The 19,895-nt window shown below is 36.1% G+C and overlaps 1 protein-coding gene across 6 annotated transcripts in view; it reads right to left on the bottom strand.

Moving 5' to 3' along the window:
• The window catches only part of NAV3 (neuron navigator 3), a 915,819-nt gene that overhangs the window by 53,039 nt on the left and 842,885 nt on the right, over nucleotides 1-19,895 (bottom strand). For all 6 annotated transcript variants that reach the window (XM_055394051.2, XM_088836813.1, XM_088836814.1 and 3 more), the window contains 2 exons: nucleotides 18,475-18,552; nucleotides 8,157-8,240 (listed from right to left, as the gene is read on the bottom strand). In XM_055394051.2, coding sequence (XP_055250026.2) covers nucleotides 8,157-8,240; nucleotides 18,475-18,552 — 162 coding nt within the window. The remainder of the gene's footprint in view (nucleotides 1-8,156; nucleotides 8,241-18,474; nucleotides 18,553-19,895) is intronic.

Genomic DNA, 19,895 nt, shown 5'->3' with positions numbered 1-19,895 from the left:
CTTTAAATAAACAAAATAGCTAAATTTGACACTGATAATCTGCTCAAATCTGAACTAGTTATCTCTCTATATCTGCCAAAATCCCTGCTTACTTCTGTTAATGAGATCCACCCTCACCATAACTCAGACTAGCACATATTTTTCTCTGAGCCTTTCCATGTGATTTCTTCCTGTGCTTTGAATATCCTTCTTGACCCTTAAGGACTACGGTGAAGTATCTTTATACACAATGACACGAGTACTCTTTTGAGGAAAAATGAAAAAGTTCCTTCTCTATATGTCCAGACCACTTAACGCATTGAGTGTAGTTAGCTGCTGCGGAGAAGGCAATGGCAAGCCACTCCAGTACTCTTGCCTAGAAAATCCCATGGATGGAGGAGCCTGGTAGGCTGCAGTCCGTGGGGTCGCTAGGGGTCGGACACGACTGAGCGACTTTACTTTCACTTTTCACTTTCACACATTGGAGAAGGAAATGGCAACCCACTCCAGTGTTCTTGCCTGGAGAATCCCAGGGACGAGGGAGCCTGGTGGGCTGCCGTCTATGGGGTCACACAGAGTCGGACACGACTGAAGTGACTTAGCAGCAGCAGCAGCAGCAGCTGTTGAAGAGTTTATCTTTTCATCTGACTTATTATCTGATCTCAATAAATGCTGGAATGATTTTGTTCAAATGTCTGGTCTATATTAAACAGATGTTTCTTCCCTTCAAAGAATGATGAAATGATTCAACTCTACTGCATATTTTAATAAGAGGGTGCCTCATCAAATAGATGCCATATACTAAAAACATCAAAACCTTATCATTCATTATAAAACAAAAGTCTCAATATAGCTAACTCAGTGGAATCACATCCTCTGGATGGCAACAAAGTAAGTTTTTTCTTTCTCTCTTTTAAAAAATGTATAGAAATAAATATAAAGCATTTCAAAATTTCATTGAAACAGCAATTTTTTAATAGTTTATTTCTAGTGTTCCTCTTTCCCCTTTATAATTATAGTTGATTTTTCACCTTTTTTAAAGCTACATATTTTCTAAGATGTCTATAATTCATGGAACTTGCAACATTGCCTCTAAGTACAACTATGGTTTCTGTGTTTTTTTTTTTTTTTTGGCCATGGTAGAGAGAGAGTGAATTAGAAGTGAGTTCCAGAGATATTCAACTATAAAATTCTTTGATAATCTGAAATATATTAACATACTCTTTTCATTTTAAAGGTGACTTAATAGAAGATACTTAAGTTTTGAGGATCCCTTTTAAGCCTTCAGAAAGAACCTGGAAAACATATATACCATCAAGAGATGAATCTGAAGTCTATTTCTCCAAGTCATCAGTTTTCTGTTTCCTACTCCGCTCATTAGGTACCAAAGAGAAGACTGGGCCTAGAGTAACTCTGCAGAGGTTCTTGGGAATAAGACGATCAGATACTATTTTGTTTATACTTCCCCCTTTTCAAAACTGATACTTTAAAATGTGAGAACCGAACTAAAATTTTATTTACCTACAATGAGCCTTTCAAGATAATGATGCCTCAAACTTGCCATGTAAGATGTCAGTATTCTATGACAGTTTCTTGTGTAAAAGGGGTTAGATGCAGTCAATATCTCTTCTAACTGCTTCAAAATAAAATGATCAAATGTTGTGTCAGAATACTAGCCTTGCTTGGTGTTTTTCCAACCTAATTTCCTAACTACATCTGACTTCTTTCCAAATTTCTCCTGGACAGGCCTTGTTGAGAATCCCACTGCTTGGCAACAAATCTTATCAACCAACTGGAACCAACCGGAACTTCTAGGCAAGGTTATTAAAATTATCAGTGAGTACACAGCCTTAGTAAATTTTCAAGGACAGCAAAACAGCAGTAGCTGTATAAAAATTTCATTCATAAAAATGTAGATTAGTAGAATTCTTGCCATTTTGATGACCTTTATTATAGCATAATAAAATAAAATCCTGAATAATAATTTGAGTGACATTTTTTTTCAATTCTGACAAGTCTGGTATATTGTTAGTACCACTTTATTTTTAATTTTTATTGGAGGCTAATTATTTTACAACATTATATTGGTTGGTTTTGCCATACATTGACATGAATCCGCCTTGGGTGTACATGAGTTCCCCCTCCCGAACCCCCCTCCCACCTCCCTCCTCCCCTTATCCTCCCTCTGGGTCATCCCCGCATGCCAGCCCCGAGCATCCTGTAACATGCATCGACCCTGAACTGGAGATTCGTTTCACATATGATAATATACATGTTTCAATGCCATTCTCCCAAACCATCCCACCCTCACCCTCTCCCATAGAGTCCCAAAGACTGTTTTATACATCTTGCAGTGAAAAGATAACTGTTTCATCACAGTGCTTCAGGGCATTAGATTCCACAGCTTGGCAACAAATCTTATCAACCAACCAGAACTTCTAGGCAAGGTTATTAAAATTTTTCCATTAAACCTGCCCTTTGCTTCCCCATATTGATACAATTAATTCCACATTATTGAGCCATAGTTTCTTTGAACATGTCCTACTTGCTATTCCCTTGTGTGTCTTGAAATACCATGAGGTTTTCTACCAAATGAATCTGGCCACTCCTGGTTTTAAGTGAACTGAATTCATCAAACCCCAGTAGCATAGGTAACTTGAATCTATAAGTAACTTGTGGATTCAAATTATGCTGCACCCTAAAAGGATAATGAATGCATTTTCTGAATCTAGTGATAAATTTTTAAAAAACATTTCTAGATATAAATATTTTAGCCTGAGCTAGGAGGAATTAATGTAAATACCCAATTCAACTAAAATTTTAGCTTTGATGTTAACCATTTCCAGAGAGTAGCTTTTGAATATTCTATTTTAGTATTTAAGTGTCTATTCATTTGGCTATCCAAAAAAGTAGTTTCACAGAGGTGAGAATAAGCAAACCCTAGATATTATATTTAGCATAAAGATCAATATCTGAGCTCCAATACTCATACAAAAATACATTCCTCTGTTGTGCTCTGACCTTGCAACAAGACTAACCTACCACACCTTAGTATATGTTCTAAACAGCTCTGGCACTAGATATAAAAAAGTGATTTGGGAGTCTTTTAATTATCAGTGAGTACACAGCCTTAGTAAATTTTCAAGGACAGCAAAACAGCAGTAGCTGTATAAAAATTTCATTCATAAAAATATAGATTTGTAGAATTCTTGTCATTTTGATGACCTTTATTGTAGCATAATAAAATAGAATCCTGAATAATAATTTGAGTGACATTTTTTTTCAATTCTGACAAGGCTGGTATATTGCTAGTACCACTTCAGATGCAGTGAAAAGATAACTGTTTCATCACAATGCTTCAGGGCATTAGATCTTAATTCTTTTAAACAATCTTGGTAGAAAAGTACTAGTCAAGGGACAACGAACTGAAATCCAGGTAAAATTCTTGATCAAACTATGTTACAATTTGTTGAGCAGTAGGTTTCAGGCAATACCTAGAAATAATATTACTGTACAGACAAACATTATTGACAATTATCTTAATTACTTCTACTTAGTAATTAAGCAGAATGCATGCATGCATTCAAAGTCGCTTCAGTCATGTCCGACTCTTCGTGACCCCAGGGACTATAGCCCACCAGGCTCTTCTGTCCATGGGATTCTCCAGGCACGAAGACTGGAGTGAGTTGCCATTCCCTTTTCCAAGGAATCTTCCCAACCCTGGGACTGAACCCTCATATTTTATGTCTCCTGCATTGGCAGGCAGGTTTATTACCACCAGTGCCATCTGGGACGTCCACTCCTATTTATAGACTTACTCTTCTATAACCTGTGAATCTTGTCTTGTGTTCAGTCATGTCTGACACTTTTGCAACCCTTTGGACTGCAACCTGACAGGCTCCTCTGTCCATGGGATATTTCAGGCAAGAATGCTGGAGTGGGTAGCCATTTCCTCCTCCAGTGGATCTTCGCAACCCAGGGTTTGAACCTGTGTCTCCTGCATTGCAGGTCCATTCATTACCCACTGAACTATCCGGGAAGCTTGATCTTTTGGCAACTACTGGAAATGCTGTTAAACTACTGGGAAATGTATTTAAGATTTTTACCTTCATTAACTATCTTTTATCCTGTTAGTCTGGTGTCGAAAACCTTTGAATGGCTCCTTGTTTCCAAAGACCAAATTCCTTAGATACCTTTCAGGCCTTGGTTCCACATTTCCTTACACACGTCTTCTTTTTCCCTCAATGTGTTCCATCATGTCCCTGCTTGCTCTTCTCCCCCATGGTGTTCCTTCCCCTATGACTCACATCCTTCATCTCTCCTGATTTTTTCATCCACCCAGAGCCTGACATGTATCCTCTGTGTGCCACCTCGTTTATAAAACTAGTGTGACTAGATCCACAGACATAGAAAACATATTTATGGTTACTGAAGGTGAAAGCAGTGGAGGGAAAAAATAGGAGTTTGGGATTAACATATACACACTACCTATATAAAATAATCAATTAGGGCCTATATATAGGACAGGGAACTATACTCAATATTTTGTAGTGACATACAAGGGAAAAGAAGTTAGAAAAGAATCAGCTCAGTTCAGTTCAGTCGCTCAGTCGTGTCCGACTCTCCGCGACCCCATGAATCACAGCACTCTAGGCCTCCCTGTCCATCACCAACTCTGGAGTTCACTCAAACTCATGTCCATCAAGTAGGTGATGCCACCCAGCCATAGATGTAACTTATTATATAACTATATATAACTGAATCACTTTGCTCTATACCTGAAACTAATAAAAGATTGTAAATCAACTATACTTCAATAAAAAAATAAAAATATAAGTAAATATATAATATTTACTTATAAATTAAACAAACTAGTAAGAAAATGCAATGGTTCTCTGTGAAAACAGTCAGGGCATCATCCTGTTATATTTCTAAGTGTACCTCATAATTTCCTGTCTCCCGAGTTATTCATACATGTCTTTTCCTTTTTTTAACCAGGCTACACATATATAATAACAGTGTTTTGGCACATACATTTGGCAAGAGAATCAGTGTGACTTGGCATCTGGAAACAAGGGGGAAACTTAGAACACTATTCAAGGGAGCTATTTCTAATTAAAATTTTGATACAGTTTTCAGGATATTAATGCCATATGATTATTAAAAGTCCCACTCTGAAGCAGGAGTCTTGGATTTGAGTGTCAGCGTAGTTCATCTATGTGTTAATTAGGTAACAAAGCACATGTGACCATCTTGGCTTTGAGTTCGTCATGTGTTAGCATTCCACCTTGCTTCTCAGTACAGCATACTGATTCTCAGCTTTAAATTTTTTCAGTGGTGTTTATCTACATCTGAAATCATACATATTAAACTTACATTTTTATCATAATCTATCAGGTACTAGAATATGAACTCTATTTTATAGTATAACCAGTTATTAATTAGGATGTAAGTGTGTGTGTGTGTGTGTGTTTGTATTTCACTGCTGAATTCTCAGTAGCTAAAATAGTATCTCATACACAATAGAAGTTCAACATAACTTTGGTGAATGACTAAATGGACAAAGGAACCTTGGAATTCTAGAATAGAGTGTCAAAACCCCTGCTCTCTATTATCTGTTCTTTTTTCCTCAGGATTGTTGGATCACCAGAGAGTAATATGCCCTTTTATCTCAGCTCCCTGAAGAAATGGCTTTACTGAAATATGACTAAATGTTATGCCTCAGCTTTTAGAGAAATGCCTATTTGAACAGTGGTTTTGTCTTTTGTTATTTCATGACCTCAATTTAAGAAACTTTACAATAAATTTGTCCTTGAATTCAGTGTCTGTAAGTGTGTCTCTTCAATCTAAATTATGCTCTCCTGGTCAGAAAATGAAAACTACACATTCTAAGAAATCTCCTTTTGTGCCTTAGCTTCTTTGAGATCAATTCAATTCAGTAAATCACTACTTTGGGGCAGTAATTACCTAGGCTCAAGCACCTTGTTACATACATTCCTCTACTGGTTTTCAATAGATTCTGTCATTGAATTATGCTATACCATAACCCAATAAATTTTATAAGATTCTTAAAACCACTTTGGAAAAAAAGCAAGTTATAAATCCCAGATTAATAAACATTGTTAATAAAGTATAACGCTAATGTAAATCTTAAAAAAACCAATGATAATAAAATGAACATTGCTTTGTGGGTATATAGCTTTCAATTAAAAGAGCAATCATTCATTCCATTTGCAGTTAAAAAATGTCAGGGGCAATTGCAGACATTATGAAATATTCTGAGAAATATTTATAATTTCGGCAATGTTACTTCAAGGATAATGTGAAAATAATTATATAAATCTTTGTAGTATAGAGATACATTGCAAAATTTTAGAAATTTTTCATAGGCATTATAAAGTAATATATATGTATATATTTCTGATTTCCATGAGAAATTTTGCCTATAAATATAAAAGAGCTGAAGGAAATATGCAGAGGCAAGATATATCAATTTTGACCTCTTAAAGATACTGACACTTAAATATTATCCATGATTTCTAGCAATATGCCTGGCACATAGCCAGTGATGAATTTGGTTTACCTTACATTTTTTTAATGGAAAAAAGAAAAAAATGTCAAGAAAGGTAACATTTGTTGATTATTCACTGCCTGTGATACATTATAATATCTCCTTTATTCCTCATAATGATTTTTTGAAGTAGTTATTATAACACCTGCTTTCAAAATGATAAAGTTGAAAGTTAGGAAAGGTAGATTCTACAACTCTTAGCAGACCTCACCGAGATTTAAACAAGGCTACTGGACTCTAACATTTATAATCGTTACCACTAAGCTGCCCTAAAAAAGGCCTTGTAATCCTGTTTGCTGAGTTCTTATATTATTTAGTGAAATGGTAAATATGTATCCTCCCAAAAGATTAAGATAAAATTTATATTTACGGTCAAAGCAGTTTGTTATCTTCTCTTTTCGAACAGACTTGACAGGGATAGAGGATGTTCTCTTTCATGGGCAGGATAGATTATGAAATAGGAGAATGAAAGATAAGGGCAAGCAGAATATAGTTTTATATTCATACCAGGCTTCTATAGGCATATTTGATTTTCTCTTTTGGTTTAACTGAACTGTTCAACTTTTTTTTTTTTTTACTTTAAAAAAACGTGGTAAACTGACAAAACTCAGTAACACAAGCTAGTTCTTTAAAGTCAAGCCATACGTTATAGAACTGAAGCCAAAATTGAAGCCATCCTCATAGAAAGATATAGGTACTGAATATGAAATTATCCAAAATTTAGAATTATGGATTTCTTTGAAAATTAGAGGAAAACCATGGACATCTGCTCACATTTTACATTTTTAAAAATATTTATACACAATTTTAGAGACTTTTTAGACACTCATCCAAGAATTCAGATTAGGGTCACCAAATTCATGACCAGAGCTAAGTTATTGGTCATCATATGGAAAGTGTCCAGATTGTTTCCATCTAGTGTGGACCTTTTTGATAGTTCTGCCTTTGTGAACCAACTTCTCTGTTTTTATCTTTTAAGTACTCCTTCTCCCAGTCTGTAAAATCCTTAAGTTTATTTTAAAGCTTTTGCTGTAACTTAGCTTTACTTCAAAGCATCCCCAGATGCCAACACATCCTTGTTATTCCCCAATTACACAGGACTGTGTCTTGTCCCATGGATACTGGAACCTAAGGCTCCTTACTTTAAAAAGGCCCTAACCTCCATTTTAGGCCTTCTTCATGAGTATCTCAGACCACAATATGGTCTATAGACCATGAATTTGGGAAAATTCTTGACAGCGTACAATTCTTCTCAACAGCGTTAACAATTATTCCTAGAATATTGTAACTCCTCTCATTTCTAAACATTTGATATTCTTTCAATAGTTCCTGTTAGAAGTAAAATAATAGACTGCCTTGAAAGAATGTGAGTGTGTGTGTGTGTGCACGTGCGCGTCTGCACGCACACTCAAATATAGGTTAATCTGAATCATAAGTCTTTAAATTAAAATCTGGAAAGAAAAGGCATCCTCTTGTCATAGTCCCAGTATACTTTAGGATGGATCCTTTCAGTATTATTTCTAAGGAGCTGCATCTCAGGTGCTGTTTAAACATCTATGCAACTTGCTGCCTTATTTCAAGTCCCAACGGCGATTCTGGCACATACCTTCTGTTCCGCGGTCATGGTTAGACTTTGCAGTCGGCCAGTCATATTCCCTAAACTCTTTTCAAAAGCTGCTACGAGGTGAGCCTGTGAACAAAATGAAAGGAACATATCTTAAATGTCAGAGCCTTATGTGGATGGATGAGAACCTCTCACTTTACCAAAGTGCTTAATTTCAGGTATTCTTATTTTTTAAGTACTATGACTATCATGGCCGGCTTTCAGTGCTGACTTCCCTTTAACACAAATCTTCGTCTATTATTTCCAAACTTCAGCTTAAAAATGACTGTTTCAGTCCTGACATGTAATGTGAGTCCAACTACTGAAAGGGAATGATATTTCACAAATAATAACACCTTCTAACTTGCACATCATAGAGCATTTGACACCAGCCAGAAAGTTCTGAGTTGCCAAGTTTTTAGACTCAAAGCCCAAGAGGAACTCACTGCAATAGTCAATGGATGAACGTTCCTCACATTTTATACCTGCATGATGACCTTTGAAGATATTGTTAGCTCCTCTGTTGAAATGATGCTTCCTCCAAGTGTCAGACATCTGCTGACAGCTCTAACATTATCTTTCCTTTTTTCCTACTTACAAAGAATTCAGTCGAAAAGAGTTGTCTTCACCTTCCAAACTCTTTTCAATAAAAAGGGCTTTCATTTTTACTTTATTCCCTCCCACTAAGGAAGTGTAGGTAGGCCAGAGAGAGATAATACTCGGTCATATTTTATTTAAGTTTTTGTGGCTCTGGGGTTTTCTTTTAAATCTCAGAGAATTATACACAGTGCAGTGCATAACCATAACTCTTATGATTAAGAGATATTTGACAATCTTATTACAGCTCTAAAATAGGCCAGTTTCTAGTGACACACCATTATGCAACGGCTTGAACCACAGAATACTAAGCATGAAGACATGCTTCAACTTCTCACTGCGGCTCGATGTAGAACCACAGATATGTTGTCTCAATGTGATCGAGTTTTATTGCATCCATAAAAGATTCAAGTATAGAATATTTTACAACTTCCATCTATAATAAACTCTGTATGGGGGAAATTTAGTAAACGAGAGGCAAAAGAGAAAGGAGTGAGACCCTACCAGAATTGAAAGGCCTAGGTACCTGTTATCAAATGGATCACAGGAGTCCTAATAGTTAGGGCACCAGAAGTTTATTTCATTATGAGTAACAGCCAGAAGTTTATTCCCTTATTGGTAACAGCTAGAATGTACAAGTTCTTTCCATTAACAGGATGATATTAATATGAAAGTATCTTTGTTCCTAGCTCTGAGTCTATCTTGGGATGCCTTTCTTTTTCAGACATTGTAATATATAGAAAAATAATTTATAGAAAATGCAATTAATCTTCAGTCCACATATAAAATTCTATTCTCTTTCCATCTATCTACAAACCAGAAAGAGACTCACAGACAGAGAGAACACACATGTTACCAAGGTGAGGGGGTGGGTGGAGGGAAGAGCTGGGAGTGAGGAATTAGCAGATGCAAACTATTATATATAGTTGATTATATATAGATGGATAAACAATGAGGTCCTACTGCATAGAAGGTGGAACTATATTCAATATCCTTTAATAAACCATAATGGAAAATAGATTAAAAAGAATGTCTATATGTGTAATGTCTATATGAGTTACTTTGCTGTACAGCAGAGATTGGCACAACACTGTAAATCAACTATACTTAATACAAAATTGGAAAAATAACCCAAAAAACTCCCATCTATTCCTTTCCCACTCCCTTCTTCCTCTCTCCTCTTTTCTCTCTTTCAAACACACACATACACACAACCTTGAGAACAGGACTCCAAGGTTTGTTAGCAGGTTTATTTGGATAAATGATCTTTTTTTTTTTTTTTTAAAGAACAGTATCTTATACTTTAAAATGTTTCTAATGACAAGGAAAGTCATAACATCAGACTCATGACCCTCAGAAATTGGAGTAAGGTTGTGTTCCACTTTCTCTTGTACTTAACCTTCACACTATGTTAAAAGTGAAAAAAAGGAACATGGACAGCCCACTGGTTTATCACAGTGAACATTCATGCACTTGGCAGCCAAGTCAAGAAATGGGACATTTGAAGATCTGGAAATCCTCCCTTGTCCCTTTTTCATCTCTGTCCTTTCTGCCTTCTGCAAAGATAACCTCTACTGTGACTTGTATGATAATTATGTTCTTGCCTCTATTTTATAGAGTTTGGCCACCTGAACCTGAATCCCTAAACACTATGTTTTCAGTTCAGTTCAGTTCAGTTCAGTCGCTCAGTCGTGTCCGACTCTCTGCGACCCCATGAAGCACAGCACGCCAGGCCTCCCTGTCCATCACCAACTCCCGGAGTTCACTCAAACTCATGTCCACAGAGTCGGTGATGCCATCCAGCCATCTCATTCTCCGTCGTCCCCTTCTCTTCCCGCCCCCAACCTTTCCCAGCATCAGAGTCTTTTCCAGTGAGTCAACTCGTCGCATGAGGTGGCCAAAGTATTGCAGCTTCAGCTTTAGCATCAGTCCCTCCAATGAACATCTAGGATTGATCTCCTTTAGAATGGACTGGTTGGATCTCCTTGCAGTATAAGGGACTCTCAAGAGTCTTCTCCAACACAGCTTGGCCTATTTTTAAACTTTCCAAGTGGAATGATTTTTTGGGTGACGGTTTTCTTTTGCTTAACACCATGTTTTCAGATTCACACATGTGGTGTGTGAATATACTGTAAAGCACTGCTCTATCTGATTTAAAATTTATTTGTCTATGGTGACTATTAGAGCTGATTCCAGTTTAAACTGTTAAAAATAATTCTGCTATAAAGATACAGTGGTTTACTAAATCCTAATGCTAAAATTGCTTGCTTTCCTTTAAAATAGAAAAGCTTTGTTAATATTCACCAAAAGAAATGCAAGATTCTATATAACATTGAAAAGTTTCAAGTCTCTCAAATAACTGTAAGGTTTAGCTGTTGGACTATGAGTCCTTGAATGAACCATTTTATAGAAAATTAGTTCATTTTAGCATCTGAGCAATATATTGCTTATATGTAGTAGTCATCAGTAAAGATAAAATGTTCATCATTAGAATGCCATTTTTTAATCTTTAGAAAATTGCTCTTTATTAATTATTTACAAGAACATATAATTGACTACAAAAGAATATTTTGAGTCATATTGTTCTCAATGAAAAGTATGTTAAAAGTATGTTTATGAAGTGCTGCTTTAAGTTATGTCTCCTTGGCTTAATTTATCACAATAGCTTTGTTACTTTGAATATAAGGGTAAATTTCTCACCAATTAGATTAATAGAATGGCAGTACAATAAGTAAAAAAAGAAAGGAATTTCTACCAGTGATAATATTTGTCACTTTATCAGAGAGAAAAGAGAATATAAGATCAGATTAAATTATAGGAAAATATATCTTATCTGAAAAACTTTATAAAATGCTGACTTTAAAAAAAATGTGGATTTTTAGGGGGGACTGTTAATCACAGTTTACAGGGTTCTGAGTTTTCCCTTAGAAGATGCATAATTTTCAAGTCAGAGTAAAATTGCATTCGTGTATTAAGGAGTGATAGATAGGGAAACAGTGACAGACTTTAATTTCTTGGGCTCCAAAATCACTGCAGAAGGTGACTGCAGCCATGAAATTAAAAGATGCTTGCTCCTTGGAAGAAAAGCTATGACCAACTTCAGTTCAGTTCAGTTCAGTCGCTCAGTCATGTCTGACTCTTTGCCACCCCGTGAATCACAGCACACCAGGCCTCCCTTTCCAACTTAGACAGTATAACAAAAAACAGAGACATTACTTTGCCAACAAAGGTCTGTATAGTCAAAGCTATGGTTTTTCCAGTAGACATGTATGGATGGGAGAGCTGGACAATAAAGAAGGCTGAGTGTCAAAGAATTGATGCTTTTGAACTGTGGTGCTGGAGAAGACTCTTGAGAGTCCCTTGGAATGTAAGGAGATCAAACCTTTCAATCATAAATGAAATCAGTCCTGAATATTCATTGGAAGGACTGGTGCTGAAGCTGAAGCTCCAATAATTTGGCCACCTGATGTGAAGAACTTACTCATAGAAAAGACCCTGATGGGGGGAAAGACTGAAGGCAGGAGGAGAAGGGGACGACAGAGGATGAGATGGTTAGATAGCATCATTGACTCAACGGACATGAGTTTGAGTGATCTCCAGGAGTTGGTGATGGACAGGGAAGCCTTGCATGCTGCAGTCCATGGGGTTGCAAAGAGTTGGACATGACTGAGCGACTGAATTGAACTGAATTGATTAATGAATATTCCCTGCCTGTGTTAGGTGAAGTCTGTCAAGGTAATAACATAGACAAGACTATTAGTTAAGGGATAAATTTTTAATACATACTGTCTTTAGTTTTGGAATCACATAACATAATCTGAATACACATGTAAAGATCTGTGGTACTAAAGAATAAGACAGAATACCATTGTGAAAAATGCCTGCAATTGTATTTGTTCATTCAGAATTCAACAGCATCCTATCAATAAAATAAAAAAATACTCTTTACATAGATGTATATGGGGATCGATAGATAGGTAGCTAGGTATAGATGATTTTATATACATGACTCTGAAACATCATAAAGATTTCATATATATATATAAATATATATATACATAATTATCCCTTCGGTGTTTGTCATTGTTAATTACGTGCAAAATATTTTTTCTTAAGCGAGATGCAGAAAAACAAAAGTAACTGCTTGATTATGTAAAAATACTAAGTAGAGCAAAGAAATAGGGCACAATCCTAAGCAAAATAAAACCTGAGAAATTTTTGGTTAAATGACTTATGTGCTGAAAGGCAAAACACCTTTTTTTGTTACACATTCATTCAGCAATATATAAGACGGTAGGTATTGCGAGGGGGCATCAGAGGGCAGACACACTGAAATCATAATCACAGAAAACTAGTTGATCTGATCACACGGACCACAGCCCTGTCTAACTCAATGAAACTAAGCCATGCCGTAAGGGGCCACCCAAGATGGGCAGGTCATGGTGGAGAGGTCTGACAGAATGTGGTCCACTGGAGAAGGGAATGGCAAACCACTTCAGTATACTTGCCTTGAGAGCCCCATGAACAGTATCAAAAGGCAAAATGATAGGATACTGAAAGAGGAATTCCCCAGGTCAGTAGTTGCCCAGTATGCTGCTGGAGATCAGTGGAGAAATAACTCCAGCACTCACTGAAAAAGACTTTGATGCTGGGAGGGATTGCAGGTGGGAGGAGAAGGGGACGACAGAGAATGAGATGGCTGGATGGCATCACCGACTCGATGGACATGAGTTTGAGTGAACTCCGGGAGTTGGTGATGGACAGGGAGGCCTGGCGTGCTCTGATTCATGGGGTTGCAAAGAGTCGGACACGACTGAGCGACTGAACTGAACTGAACTGAATGGCTAGCCTTCGTGCCCATTTCCAGATTATCTAAGGGCTGACATTTGTAAGAAAATACATTAAGACACAAAGAAATGCATCTCACCTGGCTTGGCTTTAAGAAGTTGTGGGCGAGAGGTCAGGGGCAACTGGCTGTCTGTCTGATATGACCATTCATTCCTGGGGGCCATGGACTGTGGGGCTCCTATTCAATGGTGGGGTACTGATTCAAAGAAAGCCAGGCAACAGTGCTGGCCCACATTGTTCCTCTCCTTTCTATAGACATCCTAATGGACACATCTCTGAAAAGAGGCTTCCCAGGGTTTTCCGAGCTCTGCTCAGAGACCTGCACAAATTATTGGGTAGGCTCAGTGTACCTTCCACTGAACATGGGTTATACTCTCTCAGGTAAATGAGATGAGATAACCAAATATATCACTGACTTACCAGTGCCCCTTTTAACAAAGGGGAAAAGAGATTTTAGTAAAGAAGCAGATGTTTCCAATTTAAATATTAAAACACAGATTGCTGTGTGGACTCCAGATGAATATAATAATGCCAGGTCCAAACATCTGATACACCAATTACAAAAGAAAAAGAAATACCCCAAATTTAGGAAAAACATTTAAGTCCTGACAGAATTATTCGTATATTAAGTAAACTGAATATATCTTAAACTGACTACTAAATAAATAATAACAGTTAATAATATTTTCTATAGAACCAAACATTGTAACTTGTATTTATAAATCATGGCTATTACACTTCTATACAACAATGGCCATTATAGTGATCTCATTTAACCAAAAAGTAAAGTTTACTTGTGGTTTGAATAAAATAATAAAAGACATATCTCTAACTCCAAATAGGAAATGTACAAGAGTAAACATTTTTTGACTTATATTGAAGCAATTCTACAGAAATTTTTTTGTCTTATAATTAGTTTTTATACAAGTATATTAAAATGTATGCATGTATATTACATACATCAACAGATGCTAACTCATAGGCAATGAAGTAAAGCACACTCTAAATGAAATTCAAATGCAGCATTTCCTAGAACTGAGGAAAACCAAGTGTTTTCTCAAGTAAATCCTTTGATGACTCATAATGGTACACTGAATCTAAAGTGACATTTTAAACTAGATGCTAAACATAATGAGTTCAAGATAGTTTGTACCTTATAAATAATTCAAATTTCTGAATGTTTAAAGGAGATTTTATCCTTAAAAATACAAAGGGACATAAATATATAATACTCCACCCCTAGTAATTATGAAACTATTAAATGTTTAAAATAGGATTGGCATTAAAATTATTTTATAAACATTGATGAACTCATCCACTTATACAAGTTCTTCGCTACTGCAATAGCTTTATAGTGAATTTTGATAAACTGTTTTATAAAAGAGTAGAAGATAATGCATATCTGCATTACCTGAATCTCCTGACTTTTATCTTCTGACAGTTTCAGCAATACATTTATCTGATGGTGAAAAACTAACAATGCGTATTACCACCAAATAAAAAAAGCACTAAATTGTGAAATAAGATAGAAATGTGCAAGAAGTTAAAAACTAGACATCTCTTTTAAAAACTGTGATAGATCTTTAGGTGTTTGATCTTTTGACTTGAAATAATTATAGATTCACAAGAAGTTTCAAAGAGAGTACAGAGAGGACCCCTGCACCCCTTTACCCAGCTTGCCTCAATGGTTACATTTTATATAATTATAGTTTAATATCAAAGCCAGAAGTTCATTATTGGTAAACATATGCACATTCACACATGTAAAGAACCACCTTTCATCACCATCAAGCTCTCCCAAGTTTCATACCCACCTCTCAGGAAAGAGGTGATCACCATTCCTAGACCCTGGCAATCAATACAATTTTGTCATTCGAGAATGTTGAATAAATGGAATTACACAGCACGTGACTTTAAAAGTTAGACTTTTTTCACTCAGCTTAATGCACTTGAGATCCATCCAAGTCACTGTGTGCATTAATAGCTATTGTCTGTGGTATGTATGTATGTATCAGAAATTGTTTATCCATCGACCTATTAAAACATTTCCGTTGTTTCCAATTTTTTCACTATTAAACAAAATAAAGGTTCTATGTACAGGTTTTTGTGTGGGTCTGATCCAACCAGTCCATTCTAAAGGAGATCAATCCTGGGTGTTCATTGGAAGGACTGATGCTGAAGCTGAAACTCCAATACTTTGGCCACCTCATGCGACGAGTTGACTCACTGGAAAAGAGTCTAATGCTGGGAGGGACTGGGGGCAGGAGGAGAAGGGGACGACAGAGAGTGAGATGGCTGCATGGCATCACCGACTCGATGGACATGAGTTTGAGTGAACTCTGGGAGCTGGTGATGGACAGGGAGGCCTGGCGTGCTGTGATTCATGGGGTCGCAAAGAGTCGGACACGACTGAGCGACTGAACTGAACTGAACTGAGGTGATTTGAGAATATTTCTAAAATGTATTGTGACATAAAACTAGAATAACATACACAATAGGATTCAGCTCCCACCCATGTGTAAAATATGCTACTACTGATAACACAGATGCGGACAGAAAGGCTGGAGATATCTGGATAATGTGTCCAAGACTAGCACTTTTTTTATGTAAATTTATGTATTTGGCACCACTTTCTCTAATTTTGTGTTTCTTACTTTTTTTTTTTCTTTATTGCCCGTTAGGGAGAAAATATAGAATTTTTTCCCCTAATTGCCCCCTTCTTCGATGACCATTTTATTATCACAGATATGCTGGATACCTGTTTATATTCTCTCTGTATATCTCTGCTTTATGCATAAAAGAATACTTTTTTTTTTTTTTACTGTAAGAAGCTATATTCATGCTATGAAGGTCATATATCAATTCCCAGCTGAGTATACATACTCCATAGTCATGAAAACAAATCAGTGATAACAGCGTGGCATACATGACTGGGAGAAGTGGTAGGTAGCCAATGTCTCACATGTTAACTCAGCACCACTGTTTCAAAAGGTAAAATGTTTGTTATCTTTTGAAACAGTGGTGCTGAGTTGTCCCCCAGGACCGTCCCCCCATGTTAGAACTTGGTTCCTTCTGTCGGGGTGTGTGTGTGTGTGTGTGTGTGTGTGTGTGTGTGTGTGTGCACGCATGCGTGCATGCATGTGTGTGTGTAAGCCTTTGCAAGTGTGTAGTATATATATGTATCCATGAGTATATAGAAGAACAGTGTTGAAAGGACACACAAGAAATCAAAAACCATGAATGCAATTGGGAGCCTCAGAGGGAAAAACAAATATATTTTGTTTTTATTAAATGCTTTTCTAATTTTTTATTAAATTTTTAATTTAATGCTTTATTTAATTTAATGCTTTTATTTAATGCTTTATTTAATTTTTTATTAAATGCTTTTATTAAATACTTTAATTTCTGTTTTTCTTTTTAATACAATATACATGTACATTTGTCACTTGGTATCGATGGGAGATTAGTTTCAGAACCAAAGTCCATGAATGCTCATGTATCATAGTTGGCCCTCTGTATTTGAATTACACATTCAAGAGGTCAACCAACCATGGACAGTGTATGGTTGAGCTCTGAACAACATGGATTTGAACTATGTGGGTCCATTTATATACAGATAATTAATGTGTGAATCCACTTATGTGAGGAGTTTAAAATATCCATGCATAAGTGAACCTGCACAGTTCCAACCTGTGTTGTTCAAGGGTCAACTTTATTGCTTTTTAAATGGAGATGGTATATATATCACTGTGTAAAAGCCCAAATTCCATTGTGTATAGCAGTAATTTATTAATCCAATAACTGAGTATACAAGTCCATGCAAGAGACATTTACAAAAGACAATAAAACTCTGAGTAATCATTCAAGACATTTGTATCTTTACTATCCAGGGCATAGGGTCGGTTACTGAGCCTTCCTCATTGCAGACAAACTTCTCTCAAAGATAAAATCAATTCAAATACAGTGCTAAAATGAACTCATTGTGAGGGAATTAACTTATACACTGCGGAAGGAAAGACTCTCTTAATGGGCCCACACCTGCTTACTTTTGCGATGTCAAGCTTTGTTGAGATGGAAAAATTCAAGGGAGAGCAGAGAGTGGGAAGACAGTGAACAGTCCCAAAGCCACCCAGTGGGAGTGAGCAGATTGATGCTGAGCACAGGTGCCAGGACACATGGCAAAATAGCAGGAGCTTCCTCACCCCTCACTGCTGCTTAGAGTGCCACTGTTGCTCAGGACCAGGCACAATGCCACATGTTCTCCTGGACGTGAGCATCTACTCTGAGTGCTCCTTGGCACACGGAAAGGTCTTCAGGGAATGTCAGTATCAGCGGTAGTCTTTATCACCATCTTTTTTGCTGTCTTCGGCTCCTTAAACTATGAGAAGGCTACCACGGTTTTTCAGAGAACTATAGCTCATTTACAATATAGCTAAGATACTCAAACTCAGACCAATCTAATTTTTGAGAATTAATTGGATGCTTCATTAATTGTTCAATAAATTGTGCTGAAGGAGTCAGCGTGCATGAACTTTTTATCTTCCATGGTCAGTCACTGTCAACCGCTCACTGTTTTGGGGCTTAAGGAAGTCTTATGTATGGAGAATGATAAAAATAAGAAATAAGAAAAGAAATAACCTTTCTAGATGTTACCAATATTCCAATCTTACCAAGAGACTAAAGCCATTTTAACCACATTCTGACTCCTCATAAACTTGGATTTAGATGTTATGATTCAGTGTGCACAGTTCCCTGATTTAGAGACTTAAGTCTGTATCATTTGGACATCTAATGTTTGTGAGCCTGTTGCTAAAATTATGCCATTTGCTATATAAACATCTGTTTTAATATGTCAAAAAAATTAAAAGTGACTTACATTTGCTGAAAGTTGAGATGTGAGGGTGGCAACTTTTTCTTGTGATGCAACCAGCTCTCTTCGTAGTTTATGGATTTGCTGAATGTAATTTAAAAAAAATCAAATCAATATGGTAGTAGATTTTAACTTAAAACTAAAAATTTAGTCCAAAAAAGCAAACACTGTAATTAGTTCATTCTAACACCACTGTATCAGCAACAATTTCCAAAACTTAAAGAAATGTGAAAACTGGCTACTCAGTAACAATTAAATGCCACCTATAAAAAAGAAAGACAAGTGACTATGTTCACAACTCAAGTTCGAATCGGCACATTAAAGGATGCTTTTTTGTTCATTTGCCGTTTGCTTCAATGCTTATTTGCCATTGCTATTTGAATCCAGAATCAGTTCACTTTTTCTATTGGTCCTTCTACCTCTAGAAATTTATGGTAATAGAAGTGTTTCTTTTTTAAAATTAAATACACATATATATTTTCTGGGTCTTTTTCCTTTTCTATCCATTTTTGTATGTTTATTTTTATTTCCTATATTTTGGCAAGTACTAATAAGCTGTAGAATATTCCTACAGTCACTGAAAGTTGGCTACAATTCAAAGTTTAATGATTTCATACATGAAAATAATTTTGTTGGCTGGAGTTTTCATTACTAACACTTAGAGAAGCCTTCTCAAATATTTATTATAATGTCTTTTATTCAGTGAGTTACTATGAGCTCCAAAAAGAATCGCTTTATAGATTATCCATAGTTTGGAAAAAAAGGGGAAAAATCAGAAGACTGTGTAAATGGCTAGATAAACCAATAACAAAAATATGCTAAAATGTTTTCCTTTTTTGGTTTACTCCATACTCAAATAAATTGAACCAAAAAAAAGTGAGAGTATGTATCATTTTTAAAAGCTTCAGTACTTTCCACAGTTTAATCTGCATTTCTCATGATGCCATGAAATATAAACAGTGATTAGTAAGGTTAAAATGTTTACAAGAATCTAAGACTAAGTTTACAAGTACACTTTTGGTCTCAAGGGATTTTAATTACTTAGATGCCAAACATTCTACTCTGATGATTTTCATTTCTTCAAAAACAAGTTGCGATTGTTGTAGTTGGACTTTTAAGACACTGTCTTAGTTTGAAAGAACATTCTTGATATAGCTCATTAAGTGCCTATTTTTTCCTACTCACTAGATTTTTGTAGAGAAGAAATGGTGGTCAATATTCAAAGATTCTAGATAAGAACTAAATTTTAAACTGGGAATAGAGACGGGAATATTTATATAATTTCAGCAGATGTGATTCCATTTGACTCCTGTACTTTAAAAAAGACACATCCAGATCCAAAGAGAATTTGGGTTCATTCAAATGATGATGAGCACAAATAGCTCTAAGAGGCATCTATTTTATTCTTAAAATAGTACAAAGTCCAA

Source organism: Moschus berezovskii, chromosome 6 (assembly GCF_049115385.1).
Source record: "Moschus berezovskii isolate FMDL1 chromosome 6, NW_MosBer_1.0, whole genome shotgun sequence".
Classification (NCBI taxonomy): domain Eukaryota; kingdom Metazoa; phylum Chordata; class Mammalia; order Artiodactyla; family Moschidae; genus Moschus; species Moschus berezovskii.
The sequence above is the reverse complement of the archived record's forward strand: the minus strand, read 5'-3'. Positions and strand labels throughout refer to the sequence as shown.